Source organism: Spea bombifrons, chromosome 1, assembly GCF_027358695.1.
Source record: "Spea bombifrons isolate aSpeBom1 chromosome 1, aSpeBom1.2.pri, whole genome shotgun sequence".
NCBI classification, from domain to species: domain Eukaryota; kingdom Metazoa; phylum Chordata; class Amphibia; order Anura; family Pelobatidae; genus Spea; species Spea bombifrons.
The window spans coordinates 77,551,486-77,565,144 of record NC_071087.1 but is presented as its reverse complement, the minus strand read 5'-3'; the positions used below and the strand labels follow the sequence as shown (position 1 = coordinate 77,565,144).

The window sequence follows — 13,659 nt, the reverse complement described above, 5'->3', positions numbered from 1 at the left end:
ATGGTATTACCAGAATGCTTCTGTTTATATGACAATAGATTCATTTTATGGGGCAACTGTGTGCGTATGTATGTATGTATAAAGATTTAGTTCTTTCACAACTACAAGACCACAATGAAAAGGTTTAGAGTTGAGATTATATATATATAATTACTGTTCCTGCCATAATTGCTGGAATGGCTCAGATATATATACCGTATGACGATTAGCTGAAGCACTATTGTCTATGTAGACGGTGGAGTGATTGCCTGATAAATGTAATTCTACCTAACACTACTGAACTTTGCCCTTGTCTATAGGTTGAGCTCTTAAAGCCCCGCGTCTTTTAGTCCACCTTCCTTGTCGGTCTTACCGCTCCTCCCGGCTTCAGCTTTGTCTCCCTCCCATCTCTCCTCGGTTTCTCCAATAACATGTTGCACTTCAAGGAAGTTCGTTAAGCACAGTTTACCTCTTGTCATCACCGAGCCTGCACCTGGGGCAAGTGAGCGCCAAACGGATTGTGTGAGAGGCAGTTAAGGTAAGCTAGCAGCGAGAATTAGGACAGTTTACGAGGTTTGACTGAGGGAACAAGGGGCTGCCAGGCTGTGGGGAACACCTGGAATAAGGGACAGCGAGAGAAAGGGGGTGAGGTTTTGATAGAGAGTGGGGAGTGGGTATACTCGTAATGCTCAAGGGGAAAATGACAGAAATACTCTGACCGGTGGCTGGTGTCCAGGAGAAGGGACCAGGTAGATGGCTAATCCAGTGAGAGAAGCATTAATTGGAGAGGGTGACTGAGAATCGGCATAAGACAAGGAGGGATGCGGGAGAAGAGAGCGGCGGGAGGTGAGAAGAAAGGTGCGAGTTAATTCTCGTGACGAAATAACCAAGCGATAATGGAATTACAGGGATATGAGAGGCAAATAGAACGTCGATATAACACCTGAATGAGGGAATGCAACACAACACGGTGCAGGATAACGGACAGTATAGAGTGGAGGATTTTAGGAACAAAGAATAGTTTGTTCTTATCAGCGTGATTTACCGGTATTTTAGTTTGCATAGCTCTTTCTGTCATCTGTGTGATGAAACTTTGTGGCTACCGAGCATAGACAAAGGAAATGGGTCTAGTCTTTAAAGGCCATGTTCCACAAATTGAATTCTCTAGTGCGTTAACCCTTCATAACAAGGATAAGTGACTTTGAGATAGTCCACACAAACCTGAAGGCATATGCCTAATTACCACTGCAAGAGTAACCCAGTAAGAATTAAAGGGAGTGTATGTAACAATGGCCGTTTTAACATTTCTGCGCTGCTCGTGTTTAGCTGTAATTTTCTTCTTTCCCGTTTACTGAACCCACACACATTAGATATTGTTTTTTTCAGGACAAGAAGGGCTTTCTTTAGATGACGTTGTTTTGATTTGATTGTATTTACTATTAAAAAAAAAAGTATAAAATATGGTGCAGTTTTCTAATTGGAAATTAGATGTGTGGCCATCCTTCCCCCCGTGTTAATTGGGACATTGTTGATCCCGGCCAATTCAATTCACCCCATCAAATCATACATTTTTTAAAAGTAGACACCCCATGGGCATTTAATATGTCGGTTTTTTAACTCTTTCCATGCAAGAATTGTTTTAAGCTAATGTGCTAATTTTAGGACTTGCTCGCAAAAATATATTTTTTATATATATATATTTTTTTTGCCTTTAAAAAAAAAAAAATTACATTTTACTGTTTTTTTTTACAATTTTTTTTCTAATTATTATAAATGTTATTTTATTTTTTAATTTATTTTTACTAATCACAATGTGATTAGAAAGCTGGGCTCCATTGACTTGCATGGTTGAATGCAGTACCTGTATTCAACCTGCAAGTGGAGCCAGAGTTCTCTAGAGGGTCTGGAGACCATCTAGCGAACTTTTTAATCTTTATTGGTTTTTTTCCCGGGCTGCCGCCATCTTGCGGATGGTGAAGACTGCGTGCAGCTGCGGCTGTGGCCGCTCTCCGGAGCGGTCACAGTCCATCCTGGGGTAAGTGTTTGGTATCGCTGGATGCCTCCTGATCGAGGCATTCCAGGGACACCATTTAAGTTTAGGAGGTGATCGTTGATCGCCTCCTAAACGCTTTTAAAACGGGCGTCCGCCGCCATACAATTTATGGCGGATGTTGACACCCCGGGGAGGGGCCAGAGATGGCCCCTAGTGCCTATCGTGGCGTTGCTGAATGCCTCAAGGTTGAGGCATTGCAGCAACGCTGTTTGGGTGCAGAAAGCGAAAGTAGATCGCTTTCTGCACTCCTTTAAAGACATGACGGTCCTGGCACGTCAATTGTCGTAAACGACTTGTTTTTCCGTGACGTGCCCGGACCGGCAATTGTCATCAAGGGGTTAAACAAATGTATTTGTTTACTTGTCATGCGTTTTTAGGTGTCAAAGGTTGTAGTCTTTTGAGTAAAGGTAAATTATTCATGAGGCATTTATGATCCATAAATTGTGCTTTATAAGAGTTTATTGTAAAATCGTGCGTGACAGCCATAAGGAAGTTCAAAAACTCACATTTATTTTGCCTGTGTCTGATTAAAAAAAGCATGACTTTTAATTGTTAAATTGCCTTTTTAATAATTTCTTTTTAGAGAAATCATATATACCTAAATGGATCAACTACAATCTAATGTGTTTGGCACCTAAAAGGATGAGTGGCCATAGCAACCTAAAGTTGTTAATGTAGGTTTTAATGTCCCTTCTTCTAGTCTACTAAATATTTCTTATAAATATTTCCCACACTGAACTACTCTATCCTACGCTCAAACTCTCACCAGTAAGCAAGTACGTCTGCTCATATTGACTCAGCAATACATCAATAATAAAGTTCTCCCCCCATGAAATACAATTACTCATGGGGAAAACGTCAAATGCGCACAAAAACTACCTACAACTCTCTTGCTGTTTCATATAGTATTTGTTAAAAACAGAAAAACGCTGTCTGTCTAATGATGATGTGGCATAAATTCAACAATGTTAATTATTATACCAACACTGCCTTCTCTCAGCAGCCCAATCTATTGATCCTCAGTCTCGTTTGAACACCGCAAACCAAGTGTAATAATGCCTATCTCATGTTTGAAGTCAGGCTTGGAAAAAGAAAAAAAGTTAATTTGGGATTTCCATTCCCATTATACCATTATATAATGGTATCCCAAGACCCTTGTAAGCGCATTTTAAAAATTATTTTTCTCCTGTGGGCTTCAAAGTTTTCTTTTTGTAATATTTAAATGTGTTTTTGCGGAATGAAAATACAGACCATGAGATTATTAGCGGAAATCTATTTAAATAAAGGAATAAATATTGTTGGGTTCCAGTATATATACAAAAAAAAGCAAAGTATGTGTCACACTTAAAAATACATAACTTGTGAATAGACATTCAATGTATTACTCACCATTTCTAAAAGATGAAGTAGAATTTTATTTAAAATGTATTTTTTTTGTGCTGAGAACCGGAAGGTCACATGACCAGAGAGGAGGATCCCACACAGCGCTGCAGGAGACCTGTATCCTCCTCTCTGGCAGCCGGTGAATGACAACCTCCGCTGCTGCAGGCCAGTACTTCCGGTGGGGCTTCTATGGTGGAGCACCTGAAGGGGATGTCATAACAGCATACTCCGGCGGAAGTGCCGGCAGCAGTGGAGGTTGTCTGCACAGACGTCCACCGGCTTCCACAGAGGAGGATCCAGGTCCCCTGCAGCGCTGTGGGGGGATCTGGCTCTTAGTCTTATAGCCAGACCTCTGAGGTCTAATTCTAAGACGACTATAAGACGAGGGGTATTTTCCAGAGCATTTGCTCTGAAAATAACCTTGTCTTATAATCAAGCAAATATGGTGCATTATTTCATTATGTGTTCCAGTGTGTGTTCCTAGAAAACAGGGACATTGGTAGGAAATGCAAATGAAATTGGATTTGGATCTCTAAGAGGGTGTATTTAGTGCTAAATAGCATTTGGCGACACAGCAAACCTCATTTATTTTCAATTCTCTGTTTATTGAAACATGCACAATGGTAGTACACATAGATGACAAACTTTTGATGTACTATGTGCATTGTGTTGTACAAAACAAATATAAGCAGTAAAAGCAATCCACAGTATCAAGCAGAACAAGCAGAATCGTAAATATAATAGGATCTTGCGATTACCACATACCGGAGTCACGGTCAAATTCTAGACAATACAATGTAGTGTCATAAAACATTACAGTCTATGAAACATGAACCAAGAAACAAAAAGAAAAAAAGAAATTCAAGTATCTCACTGCATAATGAAGCCATCGGGAAGTTGTACTATGTAGCAGTGACAAATGTAGGGGAGCAGACGCACAGTGTGATTAGTGGACCAGCAAACCTAATTTTATTGACTTGCTTTTTTGCAAAAACATTAATAGTTTTTGTGGGGGGTGAAAAAAACTAGAGGGTCGGAGGCTTAGATATAATGTAAGGAAGTTTTACTTTGAGAGGATGATAGGTAAGTAGAACAACCTCCCAGCAGAAGTGGTAGAGCTGGGAGGTTGTTCTACTTTGAGAGGATGATAGGTAAGTAGAACAACCTCCCAGCAGAAGTGGTAGAGCTAAAACAGTATGGGAATTTAAACACGAATGGGATAGGTATTACAAAGCGTTATGAGAACAACTCAGGCAGCAGGCAGGCAGCAACTTGCCCGAGCTATGGTGTGTTCCTGCTTCGGGGGCATCTTTGGGAACAGCATAACGCTATCTTGAATCTAAGATAAGACCAAGGACTGATTAAGGTCTTTACATTAGGAAAAATAGGCAGACTGGGTGGCCCCAATGGTTCTTATGTGCCATCAAATTCTATGTTTTGTAAATCCAAAATTATTTGATTTATAGGGTTTACTGAATTCATGATCAGTTGTTGATGCCTAGGGTTCACACAGTTCAAACTCAATCATGTTATACACTGTAATAATATTGTTTGAAATCCTTCTTTATATGCAAGCAATTTGTTTGATCTGAATGACTTTCATAAAGCTTGATATTGCACCCTTAATTGACAATTTTATTAACTATTTCTTCTATTTAAAAGGGCTGCTCCCATAAGTGGGACAGCTTCCCAGCAGACATGGTAATTTAAACACACATGCAATAGGCATATGACTATCTTGAATCTAAGACAAGACCCAGCACTGATTAAGGTCGGAGTCAGGACCGACACAAGACATTGTGCTGCCTGGGTCCAAGTATGAAATGCTGCCCCCCACAAACACCAAAACTACGCTCATGCTCTCATAGGCTGACTCGTTCAATGTCTTCCTTCTATGCTCACTGCTTCCATGTCCCTGTCTGCTTTCCCATAGATCTGCTTTTGCTGTTGCCTCTTCTTTCTTCCCCCTCACACAATTGCATACATACTCAGACACACAAACACCAACAAATATATCCAGACATGTTCACACACTAAAATACCCGCACACACTTTCACTAAAAAGTCCAGAAAACCTTTACTAAAACACAGACACAATAACATAAACAGAGACACATGTTCACAATCTAACATACCCAAAGACACACTAGCATACTAACAAACACAGAAGCATACAAACACATTTTCGCATACTGACATACACATAGTAATATAACCAGACACAAGCTAACACACCCAGGCAAACATTAATGTACCCAGGCACACAAACATACATTAACAGACAAACACAAGAAACTCACTTACCCCGTTACAGCTTCAGCAGGTATTTAATGCTGCTACTCCTGCGGGGTCATGCAATGATGGTATGTGACCCCCTCTACCTCGCCTACTCCTGACAGTTGGCTCTCCCGCTGGATGTGCAAACAGTCTCGGGGGTGGCACATTGCCATGTGGACCCAAGTAAGGGACAGCTCTGGTCTGAGTCTTTACATCATGGGAAAAAATGGGTGGACTAGATATACAGCAGATAAGAACCATTCAGTCTTAATTCTATGTTTCTATGAGAGCTGCTTAAGTTTTTAAAATTTTGGATATATAGTGTTGTATAGTGAATAGAGAACACCTCTCCAGCAATACTGCTACTGATGCTACGCACTTAATGTGATTTGGGACTTGTAAATGCAAGGTAAAGATGTACAAATAAGGTCAGCAAATCTATCCCTCTAAATGTAGCATAATATAATATAATAATAGATATAGATAGAGATATATAGAGAGAGATATATCTAGGTATAGATAGATAGACGTATCTAGATATAATCTATATATTATTGCCTACAACACACAGAACTACTTATCCCATCTTTTCATGCTATAACACCCCAAAGTCACTGATTCAAAGCATCAGTGATGGAATAAAAAATGACTTATTGAAAACAAAATGATATATAGTCTATATGAAGAGCTGACAAACATCTAGTAACATTATTGAGCATTTATAAATTATAATATTTACTAACATGTTTGGATTGCCCACCCATTCTGTATTTGCTTGAACATTTTTCTGTTTGTTTAAAACTCTTGTATGTAGGTCTGCAACAACTAATTGATAACATCGATAATGAAAATTGTTGCCAATTAAGTTCATTATTGATTAGTTGAATCGATTTTATCGATTCTAAGATGAGGGTTTTTTTTCAGAGCAAATGCTCTGGAAAAATACCCCTCGTTTAATAATCTGACCTCAAATGGAGGTCACATAATAACACTAAGATCCAGTTCCCCCGCAGTGCTGCAGGGGACCCGGATCCTCCTCTCTAACAGCCGGTGGGGGGGTATCTGCGTGATGTAGTTCGGATCCGATTCTTCGGTTCATTCAATGTCACGTACAGCAGTTACTACTTCCCAGTCCATCCCTGCAGTCACACTGATTGGCCCCGCCCCTTTCTGCTTCCCAGTCCCTCCCTGCAGTCACACGGATGTTTGGCCCTGCCCCTTTCCTTATAGCATCTACACTGCTCCGCAACTCATCTAACGTGAGTATAAAATTAATATTTGGGCTGCTGAAAGTTAGGGGAGGTGGGGGTTAATTTAGGGGCAGTTATGGTTAATGGGGTCTTTAGGGTTAATTTAGGGGCAGTTCTGGTTGATGGGGTGTTTAGGGTTAATTTAAGGGCAGTTATGGTTAAAAGGGTTGTTAGGGTTACATTAGGGCCAGTTATGGTTAATTGGGTCGTTAGGGTTCATTTAGGGGCAGTTATGGTTGATGGGGGTCTTTGGGGTTCATTTAGGGGCAGTTATGATTGATGGGGTCTTTGGGGTTCATTTAGGGGCAGTTATGGTTGATGGGGTCTTTGGGGTTAATTTAAGGGCAGTTATGGTTGATGGGGTCTTTGGGGTTAACGGTGGTCTAAGGCATATAGGGTATATTATTATTATTATATATTGTTTTATATATCGCCATCAAATTCTGTAGCGCTGTACGATGGGTGAACAGGACAAAACAAGTAGTATGTAACATAACATAATTTGACTTACAGAGACAACAGGTGAGCAGGGCCCTGCTCAAACGAGGTTATCTCGGGGGGGACGGAGCGGCATATCTCGGGAGGACGGAGTGGCATATCTGGGGTTATAAGGCATCAGGGGAGGATGGAGTGGTATATCTGGGGGTATAAGGCATACTGGGGTATAAGGCATATCAGGGGGCACGGTGGCATATCAGGGGGTATAAGGCATATAGCAGGGGCGTCCAACCTGCAGCCCTCCAGCTGCTGCAGTACTACATCTCCCATAATGCTTTTCCAGCTAAGGGGCTGGCTGAGGAGGATAGGAGATGTAGTCCTGCAGCAGCTGGATATAACAGGTTGGACACCCCTGGCATATAGGGTATATAAGACATTTGTGGGGAAGGCATGTGGCATATCTGGGCTTATGTGTGGCAAGCCTGGGCTCAAATGTGCGTAACTGGGGGTCAGGTTGGGAAATAAAAACAAGAAATGCAAGGTTTTTTTTTCTGCTGTTTGTTTTTAACATCATGTTTGTTTATTAAATTATTTTAAATAAAAAATGTGCATTTATGTTTTTATCTGGTTAATCGATTAATTGAAAAAATTATCGGCCAACTAATCGATTATGAAAATAATTATTAGTTGCAGCCCTACTTGTATGTTTTAAAAAGTGCTTGTATGTGTTAAAATTTCAAAGAAAATACATCAAAAAGATTTTATGAGCAAGTCTTAAAATTGGTGCTATATCTACCCAAGAATCCTGGCCTGAGAAGAGTTAAAATATCAGCACTTGAACTGGGATTTCTAGATTTTCGGTTCCAAAATATGTTTGATGGGGTAAATTGAATTGGCTGGTTTCAAAGATGCCACAAATAAGGGCAAAGGCACAAAATTAAAAAAAACTCAGACTTTTTAACCCCCAAGCAAAACTTAGCGTGGGTGTTATCACTGCACTCAAAAAAATGTTGTTGGAACACATATTGTGGTGTCACTTGGCAGTGACACATACCAGGAACTATAAATTCATACCTAAAATAGAATGTGTGTGGGGAAAAAAACTATTACTAGAAACAAAAACCATCTGCGCTTCTTACCCTAATAAAGTTGGCAACAAATATATAAACGTAATATAAATGAGAGGTTTTGGTTATATGAATTGGCCAAAGCATAATTAAGCTCACCCGCCACGTCAAGGCACACTCTCAATAGGGTGAGCACCTACTCTCACCTCCTACATAGTGGGCACACAAAGCAGTTTATACTGCTACCAAAACCTTATTAATGTGTTGGGGGAGGTGCAATTAAACCTCCTCCCCATTAACCCCTGGACAGCAAGCTGCAACCAGACTGATGAGGAGCCAACAACCTCAAATATGTGCAAACAGGGAAAAGAAAAAAGTGTCGGTGCGCTAAGCTAGTCTCAGGCTCAAATAATACAAACGTGTAATACGAGGCCTACCAAACAGGTGTAAGCATGCTTACATGCCTTGACGTGGCGGGTGAGCTTAATTATGCTTTGGCCAATTCATATAACCAAAACCTCTCATTTATATTATGTTTATATATTTGTTGCCAACTTTTTTAGGGTAAGAAGCGCAGATAGTTTTTGTTTCTTGTATACATTGTACAGCCAATACACTGTTTCTTGCAGCATGCTTACACCTGTTTTGGTAGGCCTCGTATTACACATTTGTATTATTTGAGCCTGAGACTAGCTTAGCGCACCGACACTTTTTTCTTTTCCCTGTTTGCACATATTTGAGGTTGTTGGCTCCTCATAAGTCTGGTTGCAGCTTGCTGTCCAGGGGTTAATGGGGAGGAGGTTTAATTGCACCTCCCCCAACACATTAATAAGGTTTTGGTAGCAGTATAAACTGCTTTGTGTGCCCACTATGTAGGAGGTGAGAGTAGGTTCTCACCCTATTGAGAGTGTGCCTTGATGTGGCGGGTGAGCTTAATTATGCTTTGGCCAATTCATATAACCAAAACCTCTCATTTATATTATGTTTATATATTTGGTGCCAACTTTATTAGGGTAAGAAGCGCAGATAGTTTCTTGTATACATTGTACAGCCAATACACTGTTTCTTGCAGCATGCTTACACCTGTTTGGTAGGCCTCGTATTACACATTTGTATTATTTGAGCCTGAGACTAGCTTAGCGCACCGACACTTTTTTCTTTTCCCAAAAAAACTATTACTACCACAAACTTTGACACAGGCTGGTGGTAATGTACCAAATGTGGCCTTTTAGTTCCCCCCAAAAATGACAAACCCATGCATGTGGGGTATCACTGTACTCAGGAGATGTTGCTGAACACATATTGGGGTGTCGTGTGACAGCGGCATATACCAGGAGCTGTAAATTCATACATAACATAGGTGTGTGGGGGAAAAATACACACAAAAGAATACTACTGCAAACTTTAAAAAAATCTGGTGGTAAAATGTGTGCATGCAAAGAGTTAAAATACCAGCATTTTAAATAAACTGGGTGTGTAGCTTTCAAAAGTGTATGATTTAATAGGGTAAATAACATTGGCTGTGTTCAAAGATGTCCCAAATAGGGCATGGGATCAAGATCACCAAATGTCAACATTGAAAAATGCGCACCTCCCAAATGTGACCCTTTGGCCCCCAAACAACCGGACAAACCCATGGCTGATATGACTGTACTCGGCAGATGTTGCTGAACACATATTGGCTGTGATATATACCAGGAGCTGTAAATTCACACCTGAAGTACAATGTGCGTGGTAAAAAATATAAAACAATTACTACCATAAACTTTGGCAAAGGCTAGTGATAGAATCTTGTGCATGGAAAGGGTTAAAATACCTTGAGGGGTGTCTAGTTTTCAAAAATAAATGGTTTGATGTGGGTAAATTGTATTGTGCGGCTTCAAAGATGTTCTGAAATAGCCCAGAACGACCAGGTTTGGGAAAATGGTTTTAAAATTGCGAAAGTTACTTGTACTTATTGCCCTATAGCTTGAAAAAAAATAACAGGACAGATAGTAGAATCTATTAAGCAGTTTTTTTTCATTAGCTTTTGTAGAGTAAAAGATTTTTCAAATAAAATATTTTTTTAGGTAATAATGTATAACTTGTGTGGGTACACTAAATGGGAGAGGAGAAATTACAGCTAAATATGAGCACTGCAAAAGTGTTACAACAGCCTTGGCCACGAAGTGCACAAAGCAATAAAAACTTAAGGTCCTTAAGGTGTTAACAAGCAGCTAATCCACATTGTGTGTCATAAAAATGTATTTGTAATAGTAATTAGTTTCCTGAATACCTGATGCATCTGAGATTGTGTAGGACTAGAATTTTATACCGCTGCTTTATGCCAGGGCACTGATTTTTATGTTTTTTCTTTTTTTTTTCTCAACAGAGTAAACATGAGGCGGTACCTTTTCAGGCTGGAAACCATAATCCTTTTCTGCGTGGGTCTTGTGGGGATTCTTTTCATATTAAATGAAAATGATGAGCTTCTGGAGATAAGGGATATAGAGGATTTTAAGGTCACCCGCAGTTCCCATCATGCTGCCCATTCAGCAGTTCCACAAATGGAGTGGGTTTCCAAGTGCCAGATAAATATGTCTGTGGAGAACCTCCCTGATTTTAACACCTTACCACCACATATCAAAGACTTCTTGAGGTATAGGCACTGCAAGAGTTTCCCTCAGATCCTTAACTCGCCTATGAAGTGTGGAGGTCCTGCAACATCTAAGGATGTCTTCCTACTACTTGCCATCAAATCTTCCCCAGGGAATTATGAAAGAAGAGCTATCATCCGTCAGACATGGGGGGTAGAGGAGTCCTACAGAGGTGCCAAAGTGAAAAGAATATTCCTTTCTGGCATTGTCAGTAATACGATTGAAGACAAAAGGATGAGACACTTATTGGCAATTGAGAGTCAAACATATGGTGATATTTTGCAATGGAATTTCTTGGACACCTTTTTCAATCTGACCCTAAAACAAGTCCTTTTTCACCAATGGCTAGAAGATAACTGCCCAGGAGCCCATTTCATTTTCAATGGAGATGATGATGTCTTTGTTAACACCTTTAATGTAGTCTCATATCTGAGTGGGCTGGGGCAAGAAGGAGCAGATCGTCACCTCTTTGTTGGACAACTGATAGCCAACGTTGGCCCTATACGGGAGTCGTGGAGCAAATATTATGTCCCAGTGCAAGTGACCAGTTCCAATTCCTACCCAATGTACTGTGGAGGTGGAGGCATCTTGATGTCTAAATTCACAGCCCATACAATCTACAATAACTCTCTTGGCATACAGTTGTTTCCCATTGATGATGTGTATCTGGGCATGTGCCTTGAGAAAGCTGGTTTGGTACCAGCCTCTCACATGGGCATGCGAACAGTGGGAGTAAGAGTGCCATCTGATAAATTGGACTCATTCAATCCTTGTTATTATAGGGAACTTTTGATGGTACATCGTTTTGTACCTTATGAAATGCTGGTTATGTGGAAGGCTGTACAAGACCCAGATCTTAATTGTGGCCAGAAAAGAAGTGTCTATATTGGCATGTAAAATATTCTAAAGTTAACATCCACATCATAAACTGGATGTGTAACTATTTTTATGGCACATTTATTTAAAAAAAATGTCTGGTACCCAATACCAAACTTACCAAATTATATATATATATATATATATATATATATATATATATATGATACATATATATAATGTATATATATGATACATATATATAATGTATGTGTGTGTTTTACGTTCTTGTAGATGTAGTTCTGTGCAGGAGGATGGCAAATAAACCGCACTGTTCTGCCATGAATCAGTGAAGTGAGATGGGACCCTTGCCATACAGTCATCTAAATAGGATTCCTGTGATCTAACGACCCAAACATACTACAAAGCTGACGTCCACAGAAAAAAAACACACATCGATTTCTGAGATTCTCTATAACTGTTAGACCAGCGATGAGTCTTGAAAATGATCAGTTGGTAGGGTCTAGGTTGCTGAGCTATTTATTTGTATCAATGTTTAAAAGAGACTTGTACTATACTAAATTCTTCTGTTGATGGAATAGCTTAAGATGCAGGTGGTGATGGTTTATTTTATAAATTTGTTGTAACCTAGCTTATGTCTAAGCAAAATTGTATATCTGCTCTGAATGCATTTGAACTTTGTATCCTTATTTAACAGTTACATAACATTTAAGTTTTATTTATGCCTTTTTGCCAAAGTGAGACAGCTTTTTATCGGAACATTTAAATAACTATAAAATAATATTAGGCAGGCAATAAAATAGAGGCGTCCCTATATGTATTTTAATTACATCACAGCAAGGTGACAAGTAATACTGCTCGACTTCCCTTACAAGTGATGTCATAAAAAAGATTTGGACTAATTTCCTTGTCCTTTCAAAATCACTTTACTTTATATAAACTAGCGCAGGTGGTATATTTTTAATTCTTTTTGTTGAGATGTATGTATTATTGTGTGTGTGTGTATGTATAATTAGTATACACTACTGTTCAAAAGTTTTGGGTCACTTGTTTTCATGAACATGTCTAACTGTGCTACAATAATTGCAAAAGGGTTTTTAATGATCAGTTTGCTTTTTTAACTTAAACTTGGATTCACCAACACTAAATACCATTCGAACACAGGAGTGATGGTTGCTGATAAAGGGCCTCTATAAGCCTATGAAGATATTCCATTAAAAATCAGCTGTTTCCAGCTATAATAGTCATTTACAAAATTAAAAACCTCCACATTGTATTTCTGATCTATTTGATATTTTAATGGACAAAATTTGCTTCCGTTTTGAAAACAAGAAATTGTCTAAGTGACCCCAAACGTTTGAAATATATTGTATATGTGTATTTAATATATTAATCTATTAATATATTAATCTCCAAGAACTTTTCTTAGTGTATGTATATATGTGAGTGGTGTGTGTGTGTGTGTGTGTGTGTATATGTATATATATATATATATATATATATATATATATATATATATATATATATATATATGTGTATATGTATATGTGTGTATATGTATATTCAATTTAATATATATACATTTTTTTTTCTGAATTCGAATAAACAAATTCTTAACCAAAAGGAATAAAACTCTCCACCTCCTTTTTATAATACATATAAATGGTCTGGCAGGAAATAGAAGCAAACTGTTTAATGTGAATGTTAAAGTGAAACAATGAAATCCATTCCAGACACAA

General features: G+C 39.0%; 1 protein-coding gene across 1 annotated transcript; it reads left to right on the top strand.

The window, feature by feature from the left end:
* The first annotated feature begins 333 nt into the window (after nucleotides 1-333).
* On the top strand, nucleotides 334-12,072 carry B3GNT3 (UDP-GlcNAc:betaGal beta-1,3-N-acetylglucosaminyltransferase 3). Its single transcript, XM_053456076.1, has 2 exons — nucleotides 334-517; nucleotides 10,819-12,072. The coding sequence occupies exon 2, from the start codon at nucleotides 10,826-10,828 to the stop codon at nucleotides 11,978-11,980; it is 1,155 nt and encodes a 384-aa protein (XP_053312051.1). The 5' UTR covers nucleotides 334-517; nucleotides 10,819-10,825; the 3' UTR covers nucleotides 11,981-12,072.
* The last annotated feature ends 1,587 nt before the right edge of the window (nucleotides 12,073-13,659 follow it).